The sequence below is a fragment of the Conger conger genome, chromosome 7 (assembly GCF_963514075.1).
Source record: "Conger conger chromosome 7, fConCon1.1, whole genome shotgun sequence".
Taxonomy (NCBI): Eukaryota; Metazoa; Chordata; class Actinopteri; order Anguilliformes; family Congridae; genus Conger; species Conger conger.
Window position 1 is genome coordinate 13128369 of NC_083766.1, and position 26781 is coordinate 13155149.

General features: G+C 39.5%; 2 protein-coding genes across 3 annotated transcripts; one reads left to right on the forward strand and one right to left on the reverse strand.

The window, feature by feature from the left end:
* Positions 1-1939: 1939 nt before the first annotated feature.
* Positions 1940-4820, forward strand: fdx1b (ferredoxin 1b). Of its 2 annotated transcripts, none has more exons than XM_061247462.1 (4): positions 1940-2286; positions 2948-3075; positions 4111-4240; positions 4479-4820. In XM_061247462.1, exons 1-4 carry the CDS (start codon positions 2093-2095, stop codon positions 4585-4587), a joined length of 561 nt encoding a protein of 186 aa, XP_061103446.1. In that variant the 5' UTR covers positions 1940-2092; the 3' UTR covers positions 4588-4820. The 2 variants fall into 2 exon arrangements, with proteins under 2 accessions (XP_061103446.1, XP_061103447.1); XM_061247463.1 differs by having other exon boundaries at positions 4162-4240.
* arhgap20b (Rho GTPase activating protein 20b) lies at positions 3108-26123 on the reverse strand. Its single transcript, XM_061248017.1, has 15 exons — positions 25917-26123; positions 21740-21822; positions 19410-19571; positions 18652-18801; positions 18249-18290; positions 18002-18086; positions 17749-17826; positions 17413-17479; positions 16115-16297; positions 12718-12890; positions 10081-10242; positions 9378-9487; positions 8910-9099; positions 8152-8266; positions 3108-8065 (listed from the first exon to the last, which is right to left on the reverse strand). The coding sequence occupies exons 1-15, from the start codon at positions 25965-25967 to the stop codon at positions 6474-6476; spliced, it is 3243 nt and encodes a 1080-aa protein (XP_061104001.1). The 5' UTR covers positions 25968-26123; the 3' UTR covers positions 3108-6473.
* Between the last annotated feature and the right edge of the window lie 658 nt (positions 26124-26781).

The following is a 26781-nucleotide window of genomic DNA, read 5'->3' on the forward strand; positions in this document are numbered from 1 at the left end:
ACATTATCCCAAATGGCTGGGAATCATCGGGGTGCAAATGTGAAACGAACATTGATGTTTCTCTTGGTTGGCAGTAGTTTGTGCTGTGCTACTTCTCATGAATCCCACTTTTCCTCAGCCTCTTTCTTATCATGGAGTCATGAACACTGACCTTAGCTGAGGCTAGAAAAGCCTGCAGTCTTTTCGATGTTCTTCTGGGAACTTTTTAGTGTCCTTGGAGAAACTTTGGCAGGCTATCCACTTGTGGGAAGATTGGCCACTGTTCACAAGTATTCTCCATTTGGAGATAATGGCTCTTACTGTGGTTCGGTTGGTTCCCAGACTCATAGAAATAGCTTTCTAACCCTTTTATCTCATCTCTTCTGGAATTTCCTTTGATCATGGCATAGTGTGCTTGTCGAAACTTTGTGGTGACCACTTCACTTTAATTCTAAGTTTCATGAATGAGGTTTAGATTCAACAGGGGTAGCTGCCACCAATCAATCACCTGACTCTATTTCATCTAATTAAATTTGGTGAATTGTTTGATTGGGGACAATTACATAACGGGTAATATGGGTGTTCAATTACTTTTTTCATTAGATTAAATTATTTGTGCTTTATGTTTCTCTAATGTTGTCTCAATGATCTGAAACCATTCAGTATGACTGACAAATACGCAATAATAGAGGAATAATAGAGGATTTTCACAGCCCTGTAACAATAGTCTTATTCAATGAGCCGTGCCTCACATTTTTATCATGGTCCTGGAAAAATGTCAAAAACAGTAAGTGAAATAAATCCTATCACTGGCACCATTTCAGTATATCTATGAACATTTATGAATTGAGAAGAATTGTTATATACACTATACGCTCTGGATAAGAGCGTCTGCCAAATGCCAATAATATATATAATATACACTCAGTGCGCACTTTATTACATAGACCTGTACACCAGCTTGTTAATGCAAATATTTAATCAGACAATCATGAGGCAGCAACTAAATGCATAAATACATGCAGACATGGTCAAGAGATTTGGCTGTTTTTCAGACCAAATGTCAGAATGGGGAAGAAATGTGATCTAAGTGACTTTGACCATGAAATGATTATTGGTGCCAGACAGGGTGGTTTGAATATCTCAGAAACTGCTGATCTCCTGGGATTTTCACACACACTAGTCTACAGTTTGCAAAGAATGGTGCAAAAAAAAAAAAAGACTGGTCAAAGCTGGCAGGATAACAGTGGTATGCAGAAGAGCATCTCTGAATACACAACGCATCAACTCTTAACTACAAACCACTTTGATATTGCAGTTAGAAATACTTCATACATGTTTCAATATGGTTATCGTTATGGTTCTAAATAAATGGAATAGTGGAAACAGTAGAAGAGAGTGGAACAGTTACTTATCATTTTGAGTAGTTGGATACCTTGGTTGTTAGATGCATTGTAATGAATTAAAAGACAAAATGGACATGTAACTCAATATACTTTCATCATATCATTCTACCCTGACACCAGCATTTTGCTGGTCCTTCAAACAACTGAGAAGGACATTTCATAAAACCTTGGACATGTTATTTCTATTCCCATAAATTGGCAACAGCTCAAGGTCTTCACTTCAGTATGGCTGTTGATCCATTTTCCGACTCTGTTTCCTTTAGAATATTTGCTTATGTCAAGCTTCACACATATTTTTTCTGGATAAATATAATAATAAAACAATTATTTTATTAAACATTATTTTCATGATTAACACATTAAACAACAATATAATTCCAAAACACGCAAGATATTGATGTTATACCTTATTATTTCAGCAAAACCAGGCTTTATTTTTAGAATCCAGCATAACCAGTTTGTGTTGCTGAAGATTTGGCTCGCTAATGCACCTAACTGAATGAATGACATTTATTTTTTACAGCACAATAAAATCATCACAAGGCCCTGAGGACTGACGATTGCGTTTTGGCGTGTGTTGTTCAGATGAAACTCAGCTACGGTAATCTCTGCAGATCTTTCACCCTGCCTAGGGGCCAAGGCTTAGGTGCTTTATCTTGCAGAGGGTCCCCGTGTTCAACGCTGACTCGAGGACAGATTTGGCCAACATGGCAAGATGTGTACATCTTCAGTCTCTCCTCTCTCAACATCTCCACTCTCTCCACCTCCTGGCATCCAGAGCATTGTTCTCCCCTATGGCTGGGGTCCGGCAGGGTCTCTACCTTCCCCGGGGACTAGGGAGCTGGTCTAGCAGAGGGTTCAGCTTATACCATGTACTGAACAGTGCTTCCCAGGGCAACAGGTAAGCATTTCAGCTTTCATACTTCCAGTCAATGTATGTTATAGTTCATATACATTTTATGCCCTAAATATAACCTGGAACATGGAGATTTAAAATGAAAATGTCTGGTTATTCCTGACTTAATGTCATTATGTTAGTGAATTCTAGAATGGACCTCTCATTTCAGTGTTACACTGGTGCAGCCTGTATCTCAAATACCTGTATTTGAATTATGTTTTAGCATGTTTGTATAGGCCAGGGATTTTAGCTGGCTGAAACCAAATCACTAATATAATTCTGTAAACAAGCTCATAAACACTCATGAATTTCACTGCAGGCCAACTGATAATGCATTAAAGACATAAAAAGATAATTAGCCTCAACATTTATTTCCTGCTCGACCAGAAATGGTAAGATCTATTAAGAAGAAAACAGCTTTTCATTATAATGGGGGGATTATATTCAGGAAGTGAGCATGTGGAGTTGCTTTCTGATGTCTAGATTGAATAGTCAGCCCTTAACATTCTAGAATAGAATGGAAACTGAATTTCATCAAAAATGTCTTTAGTAAATCAACAGGATACATTGCATTGAAATAGACTTGAAAAATTACTTTCAAGAGGGTCATTGTGTTCATGCCACAAGAGATGGAAATATTTCTTGACATTTGTCTTTGTAACAGCCCACCAGAAGACAAAGTAACCATCCACTTTGTTAATCAAGATGGAGTGAGAACCACCACCTCAGTCACAGAAGGGGTATCCCTGTTGAATGTTGTCATTACCAAGAAGATTGACATCAATGGCTTTGGTAAGCAGACACATCAGAACTGCACAGATGAGTTTATTGGTTAGATTTTTTTTATTAATTTGTTCTTTAATGCGACTGTAAAGGTAAATTGTGAATGGCTTCAGACTACATTGTATGGCATTTGTACGGTATGCATGAAATATCAGCAACAGTAAACAAATTAATTGCATTGCAATACAACTTACATCAGTCTAAACATGTCCATCTTTTTAATGTGGGGATGAAATGAGATGAGTTAAATTTATTACAAGATTCTGAGCTATTAGGTTCAGTTATGTCATCAATAGTAACCTGACCAAATGACCACTAGATATTTAATGGCCCATTGCATATCCCATTGCATGGCCCATTGCATGGCCCATTGCATATCCCATTGCATATGCTCATTGCATATTTGTATATAGAGCTATTTTTTATTGGTAGCTAGAGCTACATATGTGACAGCACAGTATTGCCTCACAACAAAAACAACCTGAGTCCGAAGGTTGTCTCCAGGCCTTTGGTCTGAACTGAAGAGAGGGCTATCCGAAGAATATCAATGATTCTGAAAAGTTCTGCATGGAGGAATGGTCAATAATCCCTCCAAATGTGTTCTCTAACCTTATCACAAATTATAGAAAAAGACTCATGGCTGTCATCTTTGCCAGGGGTGCACAAAGTATTAAACCAGGGGTGCCAATAATTGTGGAGCCTGTTTTTTGGGGAAATACATTTTTTTAATTTTTATGTAAAACTTTGGACTTCGGTTGATTCCAAATAGCTTACAGTGGGGGCTGTAAGCTATTTGTTTTTATGTTGTCTATGGAATGAGCAAAACCGAACCTATTTCGGTACCAAAAACAAGAAATCCAATATAAGAACAGCCTTTTTTTCTTTTCTTATTAGCCATAATAAATAATAAAAAACATTAATAAATGTGGGAATTAACATGATAAAAAAAAAAGAAAGACAATGAATGATAAAAGCATTTTTCTTGCTTGAGAAATTGGCTTTTGAATATGTTTGATCTCCCTGACTGATTGGTCTCTTGTCCAGGGGCCTGTGATGGAACATTAGCATGCTCAACCTGTCACCTCATTTTTGAAGAAAACATTTTTCAGAAAATGGAACCCATGGTAGATGAAGAGGTGGATATGCTGGACCTAGCTTACGGGCTGACTGAAACGTAGGTCTCCTCTTTACATTTTTGACATACTATGGACATGTTCACTGGTCTCCTTGAGCTAATGTCTGAAATATCTTCTTGTGATTGCAGTTTAAAGCGGGTAATCAGCTTACTATTCCTACAGAAATCCCAGGGTTACTTACTATGATGTTTTATTCATAAACATTATGTCACAGGATTTGTGGCAGGTGCAATTGCTGGGAAAATGAATATTAAGCAAGTGCGCTTTTGTTGCCAGGTCTCGTCTCGGTTGCCAAGTATGTGTACAAAAATGGATGGATGGAATGACTGTGCAAGTGCCAAAGGATGTCAAGAATGAGAAGATGGCATCAACAGTGAATCAGTGACTCTTCCAGACTGTGACATGTTTCCTTGGAACATTTTCACTGAATTTACATTGCATTGAATAATGAATACCAAACAGTCTTGTAGCAAAGTGCTGATTATCAACAACTGTCACATTTCCAGAACAGCCCACAAGTAGATACAATTAACATTGTTTTTGAATATGCAGAGCTATATTCTGAGTAAAATATTCACACTCATATCCAATATAATGCCTGTGCTCATTGAAGTATGAAAATATAGATAAATAAATGTAATCATTGTTACAAATGGAGTTGTCTTGGATTGCTTGTTTGTCACTAATGATACACCAGAGATACATCATGTCATGTGAATGTTGCTAGGCTACAATACTGCTACTGCTTGATTTGTTGACATAAATTGTATCTGCTAAACTGCTCTGAAAAGCACAATTAGCATAAAATCTTAGTGCTGATATATGCCACACCCTGCCTAGTCAACTAATTCAAACAGCTCAATCGTGCTGACACAAAAGCATTCAATCAACTCACTGTCCCCATAGTGGCCTATATAAAGACATCTGTCTGGTCTATATAAAGGAGCAGTTCACCCAAAATTAAAATACCCTATGTTTCCACTTACCTTGAGTAAGTGGAATCTATCCATCCAGATAGTTTCGAAGAATTTCAGGACTTTTTTAGAAACAGTTCACCATGATATAATGGACCTCTCCTTTTGTGTTTCTGATGGCACCCAGGATATGCCAGCAGCCTCTCTCTAGTACTCTCGCTCCTCCTCTTGTCCTCACGTTCCCTCATATTACAGATCAATATTGATGGTCGCAAGTTAACACACTATTCCTCAGTCAGAAAACAATAATGAGGCACATAATCGAAGCTAGCCAGCAACATCTCATCTGGCTCAGTATTAATGAAATAGACAGGGACAAAATATCTTTGGCAAACTGGTGTCCTGTCCAGGATCATATGTGCAGTGCATCAGTTTTCATCTGTACATGCCTCTATAATCATTTATAAAAATCGAATTAAAACTTTCCATTGTATATACCCCATGACACACTCTACAAACTAATATTAATGTCACTTTACTGGTATCACTTACAACTACAAATTGTAATATTTGGCCACCACAAATCAAAATTAATATTTTTAATAAGTGGGGGAAAGCAGTTTAAAAGCTGTTTGAATAAATATTAAAAAATTAAGAAGACAATGTTTTTTTTTCACAGAATATCTATATAGAGTGCAAATGTTTTAGTGACAATAGAAGGGGTGTTTATTAATCAGCTAATTGAGTGCTTCCCCAGTTGCATGTTCAATTAGCTGAATCATTTAAAATGGTCCTCTGATATACAGTGGCAGATATTCTGGCTGCCGCATCTGGGTAAATGCTCAGGCTAACATAAGAGCATCTACATATTTGCGGAAGAAGACATGGTTAGAAGAAGATTCAGGAGTCTATCTACAGAATGAGAGCTTGAAGCATGGATAGTACGTAATGACTGTTTAAAGTACTTGCATTAATGTATCTGTGTCAAAGGAAACCACACTATTATCAATATGAAGATAAATATGTTTGCATATCATACCATAATAGAACTTTTTGTGAGTTGTGACAGAATGATATATACAACTGAAATTGGTCAAACAAAGGTGCCACAAAGTGCATTTACATTAATTATTCTGTTTCTGCTTGACGCTCATTGTATGGCATTGTATGACTCTCACATTATAAACAAATGCTTTACAATTCCTGAATGAGTTTGCGCCTCATTGAATACTGTACAACTGAATGTTGTCTAATTAATCAGTAAAAACTCAACAATGTCAGTATACTCAGACAAATAGTCTTCTTCATATGGCACTTTTAGAAAATATTCCTTTGGTTCCCCCATAAGGCCCTTTTCTCATTCTAATTTCATTCGGGCCAGCTCTTTTTCCACAGCTTTTGCATCTGAAAGGCAGTTCTTACTTTCATTGTGGCTGAAATATTCCTTCACTGTGTTCCGGACAGCTGCAGGCAATCTTATTGTGATTGTGTGACGTATGGAATTAGGAGCCTTACTGTGGGTTTTGGATGATGTTCGTGAGGGAGAACTGCACTCGGTTAAATGTTCGGGTGTTGGGTCTCCCTCAAGAGCTATTTTCCTCTGCTTACACTGCTCCTTGGAGTGTGCAGGCTGCCTGGTCACAATCGACTGCAGAGCCAAAGGGATATCCTGCCCATAAAACACCGTCTGGGGTATTTGAACCTGCATGGGCGGACATTTTGGCTCTGAGCTGTCCAAAGGTCTTGCATCTGCATTGGACAAATCCATGGAAAAGCCAGGCCCTTCCATGCTTTGGGAGACCTGCCTTTTCTCCACTAGTGTATTAGAGCCCATGTAGAACGTGATTTTGGTCCTCTTTATGGTCTCTTTCTTAGGCTCTAAGCTGTTCGATGCACAAGGCCTTGTTAGCTGTATGTGTTTGACAGACAACTCCCTGTTCAGAACCTTTTTCTCAGATGTCACTGACAGTTCATTGGGCTGGTGCATCTGGACCTCTGTTGGCTCTGAATGACTGCCGTCCACCTCCACTCCGGCAGGTTCAGATCCAAGAACACATTCAGTCTCTTGCAGCTCAGCCCAGTGGCTCTCAGGGCAGCCGGGCTCCCTGTGGCCAGACTCTGCAAATGGACTGCTGGTTGCGGCAAGAGCTTCAGCATCAAACATGCAGTTTTCCTCCTCCTTTTCATTATATTCATCGCACCAGCCTAAATCCAAAGGCTCTCGTGTTGAGAAAGCTGGCAATGTTCTGCTCCAATCCATGGGGTACCCGCCTGCTTCGTCTGGGGTCAAAGGTCTCATTCTTGCAGAGGATCCCAACAAAAAGGGCATGGATGTTGAGGTGGTGGAACTGAACACGGAGTCTGAGCAGTAGGAGAAGGCGCTGTCCAGAGAGCTCAGAGAAGATGCTGAGGGCGAGGTGGCTGTGGAGGAAAGGCTGGAGAAGCTGGACGTGTTGGACAGGCTCAGCCCATGGGGGTGCTTGAACCTGGAAGTAATCTGAGGTGACCTCCAGAAAGTATATTTGGACCTGCCACTCATCCTGGGGCTGACATCTCCCTTTTGCCCCCTGGCGGACTCGACGCTCAGCTTGTGCCTGAGCTGGGACCCTTCAACCTGACCGCGCATCACAGCTGCATCACAGCTGGACTGGCGAGCAACAGGGGTGTGGAGCTGTGGAAGGGGCTGAGAACTCAGGCAGACGCTAGGTTCAGAGGAGCAGCGGTCCCGGGATGGCTCCATGCCGTGTATCTTCGTCAGGGAGCAGACGGAGTTACTGGAGAAGAAGGATATATCGTCCAGGTTCCCACAGCTGTAGGTGCTGTCTTCCACCAGGTCCTTCTGTTTCAGAACCAGACTCCAGGACTCCTTCTCAGAATAGTTTAACCCTCTCAGCTTCTCCTGCTCTGAATCAAACTCATCTGAAGAGTACAGTTGATGGAATGAATCATCTAAAAAGCAAACCAATACACATGGTCAAACAGTGCCAAAAGATACTGCACAGCTTGTTTACCATAATTACAAATGCAGAATGTACCTATGGCATCCTCTAGATCTCCTTGTCCACTGTTTAGATGAGTAAACAGAGACTCAATGTCATTGCCAAAAATGGAGGGAGAGTTTTCAATTAGGAACTGGATTAGATTGGCAACCTAGTTGGAAACAAAAAGAAGACCATCAGTAATGCTGCCCCAAAATCAACTTGGATAATGCTGACCAAACAAAAGCCATGTCTTAGTATGGAGTGAAGCTTTAGAAACTGCTGTGTAGTGCTGTTTAGTCAGTATTAGTACTCACAGTAGTTCAGATTTGCTAAGCATATCTATGCTGTCACATCTATATTTTAGTGCATGGCAAGACCCCACCAAGGCCTGCTACAATTAAGTTCCCAGCTCTACAGTGCATTCTACTTTCCTCCAGGGACTGTTTCCTATCTCTGGAATTCAGTTCCTCACTTGACTAAACACGGCAAAATGCAGTCACGCTGGTGGGAAAACACAAGCATTCATCTCTAAAACAACAAATAACTCAGCCGCAGTATTCTGGAGGTAGCATTTCCCATATCTGCATTTTATTTACCTTACATTTTATAGCATTCATTTAGCCGAATCCAAAGTAGCTGGGTATGATAAATAGTGCCAGATCTGGCTAACGATAGACAGACCAGCAAGTGAAGATGAAACATCATGAGAGCACAAATGCAAGTTGCCTCTGCTAACCAAAGTGGTATATTTCTTTTAGCAGTCCCACAGACACAGTCCTGAATTGTGGAGACGGAGGCTTGGTCAGCAGTACCTTTTGTATGGATTTGCTCTCTTCTTCAGGCCCTGCGGGTGCTGGGAGCCACAGCATGTTGGGGGCGATGCAGAGAGCCAAGTTAAAAGCATTCATCTGGTTTTCCTCTGACTTCTCCTGTATGGTGTAAAGGAGACCAAAGAGGTGGCGCAGCAAGGAGACGTTGACGTCAGGGAGCTCCTCCAACAGCCTGCCAGCGACAGCAAGGCATGACATACCCCTCACTTTAATGACACGTGACCATAGTATTCACCGCTGAATGATTATAAATAATAAACATTTTTCAGAAAAAATAATATTGCATATTAAGCTATTTTTAAAAATGGGGGACAGACCGGGAGAGAAATTAGGAGATTAGGAGATTAGGTAGGAGATTAAATTAGTAAAAACCCATATCAATTGAATCATCATATTGAGGAAACCATTTGCTCCTACACTAATGATTTTGCTTATGATTAAATTCCTCACCTATTGATTTCTTTAATCTTCTCATCGGTATTATCAATTTCCAAAACCTCCATCCATTTAGAATACAGTTCCGTGGTGAGAATACTTCCTGGGAGGTTGCGCAAAAAATCCTATAGATTAGAAACAATGTTGGGTGATAACAATGAATACATGCTTCTCATGTATAAACAAATATATAAATATACAACATGTTTTTCTAAAATAAAGTATGATCACATGATTGTGAAAGAGCAGTAAAGATGTGTCAATTGTTTAAATAAAAAAATAAAATGAAGTATTTATTTATATATTTATGTATATATTTCCATATTCATTGATATACTGTATTTCTTTCATTTCATGCACTTTTAGCCCTCCATATTGTCATGAAGTATATAAAAGAAATATTCATTTAAATTTGTCACAACAATTAGCAATCTGGCAGCTCAGCTTCTAGTCATTCAGGTGCTTGAAGTTACTAGTTACAAGTCACCCAGGTAGGGGCTGCCAGGTTGATTATGACTTTGTTTGATTGCACAGATGGGTCCTATGATCTGGTATTGAACTCGGACCATGCCAGGGCTAACTGTAGCTATGGATATGGCCACATGTGTGATGCTATCAGCACCAGGTCAACTTGGCATGAATACAACAAAACACAGAAATGTGATTTGACAGAATCTAAAAAAGGAAACAGAAAAGACGGATTGTCCAGAAGCCTTACAGTGACAACAGAGGCTGCCACAAACACAGACTCCCCCTCCAAACAAACTGCATCTCCTGCATTCAGCCTCTCCTTCAGTTCTTTACATGTCTTGGCATTAGCAGAGCGTCTGAAAATCCCCTTTGTTGCTGGGCCTTCCTGGTACAGCAGAAACAGCATGTCCTTGAGAGAGTGGATACAGAGAGTTACTAAATGGAGAGTAAAGGAATCTAATGCACTTTTAACCCTGTAAGCATTTTTAGAAATTTTTTTGACATTTTCTCTGTTGCCTTACCAACAGAAAAGTGTGACGACGCGGTCACTTTTGTTGAACACGCTTACTGCAGTGCTACTTCTCAAGGCTGCCAGACTACAGTTGAACTGCCAGTTTTCAGTGGCCCCTGGATTGCTTGTCTCACTCGTATGTTATACAGCTTCAGTAAGTTGTGCTTTCTCTCTTTCTGCTCTCATCCTCTCAATGTGTATAACAGAGGTGGGAGCTGTACCCATTTCTGGATTTAATACCAACTTCTGGCCTTAATTACATCATTAGCTTTTTATGCCATCTGACATTTTAAGCTACAGTACATTTCTTGATGAATGACAGCCGAAGACTGCTCTTGTGTCCCCCGTTTTACTGTGATCTAATCTTTGAGTGAAACAGTGCATGCAGGCAATTAGTTCATTTAGCCAGGGAAATTGGTGGAAACAAAAACCTGTGTACACACCGGTGCTAGAGGACCGGAATTGCCCACCCTTGGACTATAAGCCCCTCATCCTTATATTTGCGTTTAAAAGTGAAATATTGTAAAAATGAATGCCATGGGCCATTGCCAAGCAACTGCTATCATTAACCAGTAGTAGTGGTCATGAAGCATAATCACATTGATAAGGCTTGTGATCTGAAAATATTTGTTATGGCGGCATAGATGGTGCAGTGGATAGCACTGCCGCCTCACAGCAAGGAGGTCCTGGTCCCTTTGAATCCCCATTGGCCGGGGCCTCTCTGTGTGGAGTTTGAATGTTCTCCCCGTGTTTGCGTGGGTTTCCTCCGGGTACTCCGGTTTCCTCCCACAGTCCAAAGACATGCAGGTTAGGCTGATTGGAGAATCTAAATTGCCCGTAGGTATGAGTGTGTGAGTGAATGGTGTGTGTGCCCTGTGATGGACTGGCGACCTGTCCAGGGTGTATTCCTGCCTTTCGCCCAATGTATGCTGGGATAGGCTTCAGCCCCCCTGCAACCCTGTTCAGGATAAGCGGGTTAGGATAATGAATGAATGAATGAATGAATGAATGAATGAATGAATATTTGTTATGCTACATTCAAACAGTTAAAACTGGACATTGCATTTTACTCAAAGGACTATCTGTCAGGGTTTCTCTACTCATTTTCCAGGCAGTACCTTTTTTTTGGCTCACACGTGCAGATTGCTGCCTTAGTTAATTGGTATCCAGGTGCAGTCTAATTACCAAACCAATGATCTATTATTGGTAGGTGGGCTCTACTCTATTTAAGGCTCATTGTCCCTCCTTTCTGTGCTTGCGTGTTGCATTTCATTTCAGACACTGAGCCAATTGGAGGTAGCCTGGAAGTTCTTTAAATAACTATCAGTTTTCTGGAATATTCTCTTTCACCTATTAAGTCTAAATAGACTTCACCAGGGAGTTTTCTGTCCTGTTTTTTGTTTTCCCTTTCTCCTCTAGTGGTTTCCCTAGATTATATTAGGGAGACCCCTAGATTATATTAATGGCTATCACACATCCTGTGGATAACTTTAAGATTCCCCTTTCGGTCGCGTCTGGTCCTCTGTCCCTGCTCCTTCACTGTATCTTTGTATGAAATTTAAATTGGGATTGGATGTGAGACATGGATTCATCTGATAATGGATTTTGTAAAAAATCTTTGATTTTTATTGATATTAATTCCCAGCCTTACCAAAGATTTACGATGTGACGAGCTTCAGCTTAAGACAATTGTTCTAAAACTCCACCTGCGATTAGAGAAATTGAATTGCCTGCAATGGCAAGCGCAGGCATCATATATTCTGTGATGGGTAGCTTGCACTACTCCTCTCTGCAACATTCTAAAACAGTTTTGTCAAGTTGCAGATGTTTGGTATGACCTGCGCTTTAAAAATATTTCTCTGGGACTCCTTCAAGGTGATGGCGTTCATATTTCACATATTTCCCCTTCATAATGTTCTGTCAGCTTTTACACAGCACCCAAGGGCATGCTCACCCTGATTACATGACGCATGCTGTAACCTCTACACCATCACATCACACACACCTCAGTAAAGTTTTGAATCCATTGCCCTTCTACAACTGTCAATTAAAGAGTGTAAAAGCAGTGCTTGCATTTAATTACAAGTCAAAACTCACTCAATCCTGTGCGAGAGAAACACAAACGGGTCCCATTAACCTCACGTTTAATGATCGCTGGCTAAGCCCCCCCAGGTTTCCACATAGCGGAAGGGAACTGAGAGGGTAGTGAACTTTGAGGTAAACTGTGAAACTAGCATTGGGAAGAAGTTATTTGAGTCACATTTAAATAGTAGGCTATTACTGGGTGTTAAAAATTGGTGTTGCTCAGAAATGTCCATGGAGTTGCTGTGTCTCAGGTGAGCTGTTGAAAGAGAAATAGTGTACGCATCTCACCAGGATTGGTTTAGGCAGGTTTCCATTGTGACAGATTGAGGACAACGAGTGGCCAAATAACCTCTGGGGAGTGATGGACAAATCTGATTGGTTGCTTGACTGGCTGCCATTTCCCCTTCTCAGTGCCCAGGCTATTAGTGACTTCTTCCTCTTAACATGTTTCTGAAAGGAATCTGAACACAACATGTATCCATTAAAGCACTTCAAATATTTACAGCAAATGCAATTTTACTCCTTGTGTTCAGTCTAGGTCAAATTGACTGGTTAAAACTAAAAGAGGAATGACACTTTTGAGATTCATGTATTTCGTAACCAGTGACTAAACCAGTGTAAATATGATTCTAGTTTTGTGTTGTTCATCATCGGTATTATTTGATTCATGTCTTCTTTCCTATATGGTTTCTATGAATATAATAACATGAAGATGAAACATAATTGAGAATGTTATTTCAATACATATCAATATCTGCATGAAAACCTTATTTTACTTCATTTTTTCACAGACAGTATGCCCTCTGTGCCTTTGTTATAATGAATTTTATTATAGTGGCAGTATTGAAAAAAGTATTAAAATCCCAATTATGTCCTGGGACTATTTGACCATGGTTTACAGTTAAACAAGAATGTATTGCATGTAATTGTCTTTAGAAAATGCACTTTTGACTTCTATTAGAAATTTCAGAGAGTCTTACAACACACACTGCAAATACCAATCCTGTGTTTTTACTGTACTGTACTTTGTATGATTTTACATAAGCAAGACGTAGCACATGCTAGAATGGAGTAAAATTGACATAATCACAGGAAGAATAACAGTGATAATGCTTGTGGAACTAACTGTGCTAGCGTGACAGGAAGTCGTTCGCTATCTGCATTCTAAATTAACGTCTTCCTTCAGGATGTTGTATAATGCTTTTCATTTGGCAAAAATGTATGCATCCTCCAGGAAGAACCAAAGGTTCCCAACAAGAATAATGCTGTGAGCTACATTTTGAAAGAGTAACACCCTCAAGACCACAAGATTACCCCCCACAAATTAAAATATATATAAAATAAAAAATAAAAAATAAAAGAAAACCAAATAAAAAAAAACATACAGAAAGCAGCATATAATAGTTAAGAATTTCAAGTTTACTTGGAAAATGTCACTGATCCCGATTACTATTCATTAGTGCAATAAACAGAACTAAACAAATGTAAAGCTGATTTTGTCCAACTCAACTTGTTCAATTTAATGTGCATAAAATGTATAATTTATATAATATAGTTATTTCAGTTCATATACACTCAGTGAGCACTTTATTAGGAAGACCTGTACACCAGCTTGTTAATGCAAATATTTAATCAGACAATCATGAGGCAGCAACTAAATGCATAAATACATGCAGACATGGTCAAGAGATTTGGCTGTTTTTCAGACCAAATGTCAGAATGGGGAAGAAATATGATCAAAGTGACTTTGATTTGTTTTGATTGCATCTCAGAAACTGCTGATCTCCTGGGATTTTCATGCACAACAATCTGCAGAGAATGGTGTGAAAAACAAAAAACAACAGTGGTATGTAGAAGAACATCTCTGAACACACAAAGTGTCAAACCTCTAAGTGGATAGGCTACAGCAGCAGAAGACCAATAAGCCAAAACATAAGACCTAATAAAGAGTGTATTTGTGCATATATTGTTTGGTATCTATAAACCAATTGCGTCATGCAGATATTTAATTTAACAGTCAAACTGTCTAGTTTATAGATGATTATTCTAATATTACACAGATCATCTGCTTATACACCGTAATATGGTCTAAGAACATAATTTTCTGCCAAGAGTTTGAAGTCTGTGGTGTTCTGTTCACTTAACACCCAGCCAGGTGAATGCAATCATTGAGGTTTTACATGAATTTTACAAAGATAGAAATTGATGCCTTGTACTCTATGTGATAAATCATCTATTTCAAAATGAGGCACTGCCACAGTCTCACTGTTGACGTTGTCCATGAGGCTGATTTAAAAAAACATACAGTGTATGATATAGGAATAACATTACAGACATGGTGTACATATGAAATCATACCTTATGAAATGTATTCATGTATGCTTTATGCTAACATTTTCTGAACATCATCACAACCCTCATTAGTTGATCTCATGATCCACTAGTGACTCAAGTCACTCATGCACATAGGTTGTGTCTTCAGGGTCTGAAAAAAGAACTGTGGTTTGTAGTAATGACATTGTTGGGGCACCTTTTTCAATACTTTATTAGGTATTTATAAGACCTATTTTTTAGACATATTAAGTCTTTTGTTGCTGTAGCTTATCCACTTAGAGGTTTGACGTGTTGCGTGTTCAGAGATGCTCTTCGGCATACCACTGTAATGTGTGGTTATTTACGTTACTGTCCTCTTGCTGTCAGCTATGACCAGTCTGGCCATTCTCCTCTGACCTCTCTCATTAACAAGACATTTCCTCTGTAAGAACTGTTGCTCACTGCATTTTTTTTGTTTTCACACCAACTCTATACATTTTAGTTGCTGCCACATTTCTGGCTGATTAAATATTTGTATTAACAAACTGGTTTACAGGTCTACCAAATAAAGTTATCACTAAGTGTATATTACTATTGTTTTATTTACAGTACTGTGCAAAAGTCTTAGGCACCTGTATAACATTCTGTATGGATAAGATATTTTCTTTCAAAAATAATTCAATGAAAGGTCCTAAATAAACATACCATACATTTTACATGACACTTTAGTAATTTGGCAGAATAGTTAAAAACTGAATCAAATCAATAATTTTTGTGACCACCCTTCAGCGTTAAAACTGCATCACTTCTCTGAAATATAGAACTGCAGGACCGCGTTGGCTAAGGTTGTTTCAAGCATGTTGGAGAACTTGCCACAGTTCTTCTGCAGACTTTGGTTGGCTCCTTGCTTCTGATCTCAGACAGCCTTGATCAAGTTTTTATGCAAAAAGTAGTACAGTAATATGTTAAATACAAAAATTTCTCTGTAAAATTAAATCTTTTGGAAAATGAATATTTGGAAATCTCAAATGTGTTCTTTTATTCTAACACACACAAAAAAATAAACGTATATATAATAAAGTCTAGAGTGCCTAAGACTTCTGCACAGTGCTATATTTAGACAGGATGGGTTGACTGAGCATGCATGCTCTTTTGCAGAAAAAAGCCTAATGCCTCATCTGCATGTCTTTTGTGTTGTGGGAGGAAACTGGAGTACTCAGAGGAAACTCATGCAGGCAAAGGGAGAGCATGCCAAACCCACACAGAAAGCCCTTGGCCGGGGTTCAAACCCAAGACCTTTTCACTGTGAGGTAACAGTACTATCCACTGCACCGCTGTGCCACCCTGAACTGCTCGATGTGGATTAACGCACCTGCTCGGATGTGACCGTGAACAGTCGGTTTACGTCTGAGGATGAACTGGGCGTGATGTCCCTTGGGCAGCTGGTCCAGGTAGAGGGTTCCATCAGGGCTCACGATATTACTGTTGGCTAAGTAGGACTGATCTACTGCATCCCGCAGGGAGTTCATGATGATGCTGAAAGGGTGCTCATGCCCTGGAAAACAAGGTTTGTGAGGAGCCGTAATTACACTGTGTCCCAGAGATGTCCTCCCTTCACAACTGTGACAGGTGTGGCATTGGAGGTCTGTGTATTGTTTTGCTCATTGCGGGGCAGAAGAAGATGAACTCCCCCTCTGAGCTTGGTTCTGCTCAAGGTTTCTTCCTGTTAATCAATTTTTCTTTGACACTGTCACTCTAGGCTTGCTCTTGCTCAGGGTCTCAGGCCTGGGCTCTTTGTAAAACTGTTTTGGAACATATTGTAAAAACGCGCTATACAAATAACATTGAATTAAGAAATTGAAGTGCATGACAACGGCTATGAAATGGCAGGACGGGAGGCCTTTCTAGGCACTGTTCGACTGGAGAGGATGGCATTAAAGCATGAAAGAAATATCATTTTAGTCAGTCCACACTCAGAAATGTCTTTTCACCACAATCCCCACAAGCCCTATTAGTAGATAATGACTTCCCCCATGCATTACTCATCCTCTATTTGAAAGCTTTTTTCACAGTTGTATTCAACAGGCAATGACCAAATTGAACAAATCATGCTTTCCATCGACATATCATTAATTGTGCCAGCAGCCTGCAATTCATTTTTATTATTTTTGGCCTATGCCAAAAATCCAAGTTAATGCAAGTAATGTCAGAATATAATTCTCGTTCCTCTCATATAGTAATATAGCAATATAGAGTAAATTGCTTTTTTCAGATTGGTAAAAAAAAATCTATGACTAATATAGAGAGAACTGTGACAGTTCATCAAATGTATTTCTGTATTTCTGTCTCCATTATTTTTTTTCAACTAATGCCCTGAGACTACAAAGCTGTTCTCAGGAACATAAACACTCAGACATCCATCTCAGATGCATATAAGCTTCAAAGAATTCCACCTTAAATCCTCTTGGCTTTCAGGGTATGCCCTCCTTCATGAGAAACTGATGAGCTCTCATGATCTCTGTTACAATGCTAATACCCAATGACCTCCACATCAAGGCATTGGGAATTGAGGGCTTTGCAGTGCTAAACATGTTATGTCCTTAGATAGAGAGAGCGAAACACTGAAGGTCATGCTACTACTCAACAGAAAAGGCTGCCGTGTTCTCTCACCAATAAGTGGGCACAGCACTTCTTCTTTCCCTGAAATTACCCAGAGATGGTAGTCAGTCGGGCTGCCCTGCGGGAAGAGGAAATGGCAATTAGTTTCACAGAGGGAAAGAAACTAGGCAGTGATTCCAGGTCACAGACTTGCCAGAGGGCAGGAAATTCCTTTTGGAAAATTCATATAGTTCGGGAATTACAAATACCTTTTTAACTGTTATTCATGACAGAAAACTATAGTTATACTGACAATGTTGTTAGTACTTAGACAATTTAGTTTACCCCGAAAAACATACACAAATAAGTGGAATATGCAATTGATATGGCAGTATGCCATTTACTCACTGGAATTCCGAGCTGCTGGACAGTGGTCTGTATAACTTTCTCTGCGGTGTCGTTGTTACACACCTGTACGTTCGTTGACTGGATTTGGACAAGAACATGTAAAATAGGGATGGGTGAATCACAGAGAAACACAAAGCAAGAAAATAAATTAATTGCTAATCAGTAAATGGAATAAAGCAATAACGATATCTCTGAAATATACATTCATATTCAGTGTAAGAGCAGAAATAATGCCGTGATAGACGTCACGTACTGATATACTGTTTCCAAAACCCAGCATCATCATTTTCGTGGTGATTTTATGGGGATTTTCATCCGCTTTTGATTTCGCGATGTGCCTGTGTGGAACCGTATTGAATGTACATGTTATTCCTTGTTATAAACCACGTTAAAACATTCTTTGTTGACCCTTCATTCATGACACCAGATCAGAACAGAATATGAAATGCCAAGGGATTTAAATCTGCCATAATGGAGACATTAATAATTTATGCTCTTACCATTGTAAAGCAGAAAGCCACTTCTCCATTACTTCAGAGGAACTGAAATATGATAGAGTATTGCCACATTAACACGCAATTTAATAGTTCAACTATATACAATAGTAACTGTATATATACAATTGATTACCTGAAATAAAATACTATACAGTTTGTTAGTCTCTATGATCAAATACATGAATTTCCCATTGCGCAGATTACATGTACAGGTTAAATAAAATACCTTTACTCAACTTTCAATCAACTAGTTAATTAATTAATTAGTTGTGCATTCAACTCAATAATCTACATGTTGAGCAGGCTATATACTGCAGTATTGATGTTATTGTCAGTTGTCCATTCATACTTTTGCCAACATTTTTTTATTTTCATTTATTATGAAACTTTTTTTGCCAAATAGTACCTGAGGGTGACTACACAGTTGGTGGTTGGCCAGCCAATGACAAATGAGGCCTTTGAGTTTAGTTTCCTGTCGGCAACTTCCTCCAGGCAGGAAGCCAGCCACATTTCACAGAGCCTCACCCGCTGCTTCAGCTTCAGACTGGAGGAAGACCTAAACCCAAGACCATCCACAGGAAGTAATCCTTCACCCTCTGAATCATTTGCAGGAGGTTGCAGGAGGTTGAGCACATGATGCTGACTAAATACTGTACATTTTACATTAAAATTGTACATTTGTATCACTTTATCCAAAGCGACTTACAAATTCATAAGTTCTACAACAAGTGAGAAGCATCAACTCCATAAATAGCAAAACACACATGTAGAACAGCAAAAAACAATAGTCATTGTGAGTGCAAGGATTAGCTGTTCTGACAGCGTTCTGGCAGATCATTCCCCCACTGAGCAACCAGAACAGAGAACAGGTGTGAACGTGCAGCTCGACCACCTGGTGTTCGTAATGAGGGGACCACGAGGCGACCAGAGCTGGCAGATCTGGTCTTGCTGGGGTTTAGGGAGCAATTTGAGTCTGGATGTATAGTGGGGCAATCCCCTTAGCAGTCTGGAATAATATACAGTAGTATTCATACCTCAGTGGAGGTTCTTTTCTAAATTCCATAATAATTACGCTAATTTTATAGATTTTTCAGTTAAATAACAAATCATGTCTTAAAAGCTTATATTTTAGCCTCTAAGGAAAGCATGTTGCTAGACACTCACTTAGTCTTGGCAATGATGAGGGTGTCAGTAAAGAGGAGTAGGTGTCTCTCCTGGGTGTGTAGTCCTGTGGTCAGGTGCACACACTCCTCCATGACGAAAGATGAGGTCTGAGAGCCAAAGGCCTGGATAAGCCTGCTGTTCCTGGAAAGGTCCGGAACATCCCTGTGTGTGGAAATCACAGGATTGGCATTAGATGCTCCAGTTTCATCTCATTCTGGCTCTACCATCTGTCCCGTTTTCCTGCCAAAATCCTTCCTTTGGGGCTAGGGTATGAAGCTCTTCCTTGACTGGCATTGTCACCACTCCAGTCCTCATGTTAATGAACACCAATAACAGACTCCATTGGCAATCAAAAGCTTAGAATGAAGACTAGATACTGAAAGCTGTCTTATACCTGCACTATGGAAGTAATTGAATTCTCTGACTAATCAGAAACAGAGAAACCAACTGTCCAATTACTTTTGGTCCCCTAAAATGGAGGGACTATGTATAAAAACGCATGTAATTCCTATGCTGAACACCCAATATGGCTGGAAATACCATTATTAAATGTGACAGTCGGTAGGTGCTTTAACCTCATAGTCATTGTTTAATTTCAAATCCAAAGTGCTAGAGTACAGAACCAAAAGAACGGAAATTGTGCCACCATTCAAATACTTACAGACTGCACTGTAAGTGCCAATACTATAATTTACTCTGATTATAATTCCGTGGCCACTGGACTGATGAATTCTAGGCAAACCACGTTTCCCCTAGTCAAGCTTAATCATTTTAGCTCTGAACAGACACTTAAATTGAACAGCTTAATATCTTAATGAATAGAAGCTATAAGCACACTTTGTTGAGGGAGTTAATTATTTTATGCAGAGCTCTGAGGCTTGAATCTGTAGCATATCACTTTTTTTCTGTTTCAAGTGCTTAGCAGTTTTATGGTCCTCTGCCAACTCTTTTACTGCTGAGGGCTCACTGCTGTAACTGCGTGCGTCAGTATAAAACCTCGCTAGGCACGGGGAGAGAGCCTGACCACTCATAATGAAGGGATTCATCCTTAAACTCTCGTAAACCTAAAAACAACCCCGCCCCCCCCCCCCCTTTTTTTTTAGTTGGGGCTGAGTTAAGATGGCACAACGCTTAGAATTCCAAGACCATATCTCACAGACGCTGTTTAGATTTTCCATTCTCATTATTTAGTTGCCGTTACCATGATGGAGCAGCTCCACAGCCAAATAAAGGCAGGAATTCAATGGAGAATGCAACATTACAGACCTCAGGGCTGTGCTGGGAAATGTCCAGTGGAGACAGTAAGCATGAACAGAGCCTGGCGACTGGGGTGAAGTATCCAAAAGCCTAACAGCTCTGAGGCAGAGCAAACGTCAGTAGATTCATACAAAGGATAGCCCTGTTCTGCATCCGATACCTCTTCGGTCCAAAACGTCTCTCTGCCCAGCTCTTTTCCAGCACCACTTTTGTTGCCTCATGTCCTGCTCATATAGCCACCAATATAGCATTCAAATCGCATGGGGATCGTTCCACAAAGCAGGATTATTTGAGTCAGCCAGATAACTGAACTAATAACTGAGTAAAACCCGGATGCCCCCAAATCTGGAACATGGACTGAAGTGAAAAGAGCTGTTCCAGGTTTTAATCTGTGCGGTTATCAATGTGGCGAACTCAAATAATCTTGCTTTTGGGACGTCCGCCTGTGCAGGAAATTAATTCAATGGAGCTCATTACAATTGTTGCAATCCTGTCTATTCATAATAAGGCTATCACTCCAGAGTTATGAGGCAAAGACATTAAGATCAGTTGAATATAATCTCCTGAGAGAACAAAGTTTCAGTATTTTTTGATGCACTGCAAGCGTCTTGGATGACAGAAGCATGGTGCAGTGAAAACATCTTTGAAAATATTATCTATTTGACTTTTATCGATTCTCTCTTTTATTGCAGATCTCAGTAGAAGTAGATCTCAAAGGGGCCATGATTTTTGTAAAGGGACAAAAATGAATTGTTGGGTTTCAGGAGGATGAGTGAACTATTAGTTCCATATCCACTGAAAATCCACTTATTCAAATAATAAAAATCCATGGCATTTAATCGAAGGGTGCAAACGCTAACAGTGTATTCAGGATCGTGGACATACTGTTCCATCGACAATGGTGGAGTCTGATGTGAACAATGTGGCTGAGAAAAAAAAAAAAATACAAATTGAGAAATTGAGAGGAAAGAAACAAAGACTAGATGTCATCCATCAAATATAAGGAGGGCAAACAAACATGCCAAGGTACAGCAGTAACATGAATGCCAGAAGCACAATGTGTATCAACTGACCTGTTCTGAGACCTGGATTTGCTTAGAGCTTTTGAAATAGCCGTGGACGCAGAACGTCGCCTCTGAACTGCTGTCTTCATTCTCTGTGGGAGTGGGGAGAAACACTCAAGGCACTGTACATGTCAGCAGCATCTTCTATTAAACTTCTAATGAATCTAAAGATCATAAGACAAAATAAGTCCATCTTTTGTTGTTCAACTACATGACCACTTGGCTGGTTTCTCAACTGTTTCCATGATATGAGACTTCATACTAAATGAGCTATAGCCCCTTGTAGGGTTTCCTGCTTGGAATTTATAAGACAGGACATACTGGAAAACGTCTTAGCCGGGTTGACTTTAAGAGATAAGTCTGCCACGAAAACATTTGTGCTTGATGTTGAACAGGTTTCTGGGTTTGACGTACTTTGCAGCCACAGTTTACTGTAGAGTGCCGGTTTTTTGAGCAGCAGAGATTAAGAGTTCCTGGTGACATACAAAACACACCCCTGAAATTAATATTTTGGCAATTCAGAATAATGCACGTGGTACATACAATGACTTCAGGAAACCTAAAAAACAGCTTGTGAAACGGCTCGATTTTGACGAATCTCCAAATAGCCATGAATTAACTGGTTGTACAACACTAAATTGTGTTTAAAGAACTATGACTACATTTTTTTGTTTGAATATCAATGCAAGTACCTAAAATATGCATTTATATCTGAATCTGGCCTTGTTTCCATTGCTCACTCAAACCTACTGTATGCCTGACAGCCACTACATCATATCTGTTTGAAATATGTATTGATAAGATACACTTTACACTTTATTAGGTACAACTATCTCGTACTGGGTAGGACCCCATTCCATATCATGTATTGGGTTGAAATCTGGGGACTGTACAGGCTTTTGGAGGTAATTGGCATGGCCCTGGCATGTGTGTAAGGCATGATGTTTATGCCAAATTCTGACCCTACCATCTGCATATCGCTGCAGAAATTGAGATTGATCAGACCAGGCAACATTTTTAAACATTTTCCAATCTTTAAACCAGTTTTGGTGCTTATGTGCCCACTGTAACCTCATCTTCCTGTTCTGAGCAGGCAGGCATGGAACCCACCATGGTCTTATGCTGCTGTAGCCCATCCCAGGGCGGCCTGTAGCGTAGTGGTTAAGGTAAATGACTGGGACACGCAAGGTCGGTGGTTCTAATCCCGGTGTAGCCACAATAAGATCCGCACAGCCGTTGGGCCCTTGAGCAAGGCCCTTAACCCTGCATTGCTCCAGGAGAGGATTGTCTCCTGCTTAGTCTAATCAACTGTATGTTGCTCTGGATAAGAGCGTCTGCTAAATGCCAATAATGTAATGTAATGTAATCCGCTTCAAGGTTTGACGTGTTGTGCATTTAGATATGCCCTTCTGCAGCAGTTGTTATATGTTAGCTTGGACAAATCTGCCCATTCTCCTGTGTCCTCTCTCATTAACAAGTTGTTCTCAGCCACAGAACTGCCATTCACTGGCGTGCATAAAAATCCCAGGAGGTCAGCTGTTTCTGAGATTCTGGAACCTCCCTGTCTCGCACCAACAATCATATCATGGTCAAAGCAGCTGAGATCACCGTCTTGCAGATTATAATGCTTGGTTGAACAAAAAAGTTAAACCTCTTCACCATGCCTGCATGCTTTGTATATTGAGTTGCAGCCACGTTATTTGCTGCTTGGAGGGTCAAGTTATTTGTGTTAACCCTTGTGTAGTCTTAACATTCTGTATACTCCCCTTGTTCTAAGGGTACAAATTGACCCACCTTCACTAAACCCCTAAAATAAAGCAGCTTAATTGAATTTCTATTTTTCATCCTGTCATTCATCACAAACGTTGTCATCAAATTTCAAGTTGAAAAAAAAAATCATTTCTTAACTATACTGTTAAACTATAGTAGCGGGTAATTTTTGACTCTTAAGACAACACAAGAGTTAATGAGCAGGTGTACCTAATAAAGTGACCAGTGAGCTGCATTTTTCAGTGACAGAGAAATAAAATATTCTTTAAAATTGTATAAGGGATAAAGCTTAGAGCAACAATACATTTATAACATGGCTGCACTGGGCTGCTATTCTTGCAGGAAACTCTTTCTTTCTTGCAAACATTAGCTCAGGTGGACAGACAGCTTATTGTTTAAAATAAGTAAATGATTAAAAAAGGAATGCAAGGGAGTTGCTGGGTGGATTATCCTTGGATTCAATGCCTCTCTCTGGTATCATATCCAAGCTATATCAGCGGTGTTCACCCTCGCAGGGCAATGCACAACTGGCTCTAGCTTCAAGCAGGGATGAGAAGAACTCAGCCAGACGATGTCTTATCATGGACCTGTGATACCCACTGGTTTGTTTTGTGCATGAAAGTCCACCTCTCAAGCTATACAATAACTGTCTTTGTCCAACTCATGTCTGTGCAAAGCCAAGTTATCAACTGTTTTGTGTTTAGAAGAAATAATATGTATTTGTCTGCATTTTTCAGAGTTTTTTGCAAACATTTTTTGTGGAGGTTGTAGCAATTAGCAATAATATAGTTTTGATTAGGCGAGAAAGGGGGAGAAAGTATTACAAACGAAACATTGGTAAACACTTGCCTGTATGGTAAATGGTGACTAATATCATGAAAGGTAAAGCATGTCAGTATTGATTTTAGACTAGCTTTTAGACATAGCTGATTAGCATACAAGCTGCCGCTTGCTTACTTTGAGTGTAGTCTCATTTCAGAGTGCTTGTAATGCAAGCAGAATTTCATTGCCCAGCAGAAGAGAATTTGATAGGCAGAAGAAAAACCGAAGATCATTTCCTATTCTGTTGGAAAGATGATTATAATTGCTATACCTACTCAAGCTTGTTATCGTGGCACTGCTATGGCAACAGCCAAGAGGTCATTCAGTCACTTATCAACGACACCACACGCACTCCATAAAACAGGTTCCGACTAATTGTAAAAGGTCATAATATGCCCACAATCATGTCTGCAATACTGTAAGAAATGTTGCCCCAAATATCACACTAATGCCATTTATTTAATTTTTCCTCTTTACAGTTCCCTTGTTTGTGTTTACTTAATGATGGTCCCTGTCACTATCACAAAAAACAATCTTATGTTTTGATTCTGCGAACAAGTATTTTATTCCTATAATATATACCAACGAATTTGGTGGGTATTAAAGACAACATTTAAATGTATTCATGCCAGCTCTGAATGAGCTGGATTTACATTCCTAGAATCCATAAAATATGATGGGGAAATCAATTGAAATGAAATGTGTAAGCAGTGCAGATATTTTCAAGACAACTAAAAAAATCTATTGTATTAAACTATAGACATTTAGATTTGTTGTCACTCTGTTCGGGTACAGGGATAATGTGGTTCAGATATTGGAATTGTGGCTATTTAATTCATCTTGAAATTCCAAATGGCAGACAGCGTTGTTTTATGCTAAGGTTTCAAAAGCAGTCTTGCAGGCAATTGATAAAATGTGTTTCAACAGCTTGTTTACATAAACTGTTGTAAAAATCCATATAAAAACAAATCAGGACAAACAAGCAATTGAAATGAAGTGTTTCCCTGTGCTTTCTGAATTCTGAATTATAGAAAACCCGTTTTAACCACTGATTCTATCCTTAAGTTGCCAGTGCTATCTCTCCTAACAATTGCAGTAAATATTAGTGACAACTTAATGATTATAATTGTTCATTAAAATAAATAACAAGGCATCATTCGTCCGATGCAAGAGTTAAGCATTAGTTTGGTTGTCACATGTGTACAGATTTTCAATGCAGAGCCAAACAAGCACTGTATAGTTCAAGACAGTTTAAATGGAAATCTGTGCTGTAACTTTCTAATATCATTCAAAAGAGAATTAGATATTTAAAGCTACGTAGTTCATATGGGTCAAAGTGCCTGCAGTCTTTTAAATGGAAATGTAGCTCAAAATGCATATTTCCTATCATCTTTTTCCTATAATATATGTAATACATCTTTACGAGATCAAGTTCAACCAATCTTCAAGAATCCACATGAACCTACAGTTTACTGAATTTCCAGCTATGCTTACAAATCCAACAGTTCTAGTAAGAATTGTTATATGAATTGCTGTGAGGTCGTAGTGCATCGTCTGCCCTGTACCCATCCCTCTCTTCAAGCTGTGACTTTACCTCTGTGTTGTCTTCTTCAGAGTGGGGATTGCCGGTCTTTAGTGGAGTCATCTTGACATCCAGGAGAATAATCCTAAATGGTTTACCATTATGTTCCAGATGGGTGGGAAAAATTTTTTTATATGTAGATTCATTTGCACCAGGAAATGGAGAGTTTCACCTGGGAACAAAATATGCAGCAATCTTTATTATGGATCTGTTGGTGCAGTGTCCTTAACCAGTGTCCAGACTGCATTTCTCTGAGAGCTCTGTTAGTTCAGCGGGGAGAGATTAGCCCAAGCAGCGATCCTCCTCATTGACTAAATAAGGACATCCCAACCTGGTTTCTCTGCCCACTCCCCCCTGCCTCACTATGCTTAGGGAGACTTAAACAGCCTGTTCTCAGGGTCTTCCTAAGTTATTTTCACTCAACACAGTCCTGGGCTTTCTGCTTCAATGTTAACCAAAGCATCAACCCACTGGTGCTGATATGGTATGTATTATTCAGTGTTCCAAACCTCTGTGAGCCCCTGGAGGGCTTCATTTGAATGTCTGGAATGCTTTTAGATCTTGGTTTGCATAACAGACACAGCAAGGCCCGACTTTGATTATTGTATTCCTTGATTTGTAAACATCTGCCTGATAGTTACATTTTTCAATCTGGAGAGAGCTGAGTCTGAGCAGATCAAATATTTGCTTTTTTATTTAAATACAAATCCCACACCTCTCTGGACAGGTTTGAACAACATGAACAGCAATGCAATGTCCTTTTTAATGTAAATCAAGTCAAGGACAGAATTATTTACGCCAAAGGCTGGGTTTCGAATTTTTTCTTTACACAGTTCTTTACAGAGCATTGACATTTCAGTGAAGTAATGTCATCCGA

Coding starts and splice junctions, on each gene's coding strand:
- fdx1b (XM_061247462.1), top strand. CDS start 2,093: ATGGCAAGATGTGTACATCTTCAGTCTCTCCTCTCTCAACATCTCCAC. Junction 3,076..4,110: donor GATTGACATCAATGGCTTTG/GTAAGCAGACAC, acceptor TCTCTTGTCCAG/GGGCCTGTGATGGAACATTA. Junction 4,241..4,478: donor GCTTACGGGCTGACTGAAAC/GTAGGTCTCCTC, acceptor TTTTGTTGCCAG/GTCTCGTCTCGGTTGCCAAG.
- arhgap20b (XM_061248017.1), bottom strand. CDS start 25,967: ATGACTCCACTAAAGACCGGCAATCCCCACTCTGAAGAAGACAACACA. Junction 18,291..18,651: donor AACTGTGTAGTCACCCTCAG/GTACTATTTGGC, acceptor ATCATATTTCAG/TTCCTCTGAAGTAATGGAGA. Junction 8,066..8,151: donor AGATCTAGAGGATGCCATAG/GTACATTCTGCA, acceptor TTTGCTTTTTAG/ATGATTCATTCCATCAACTG.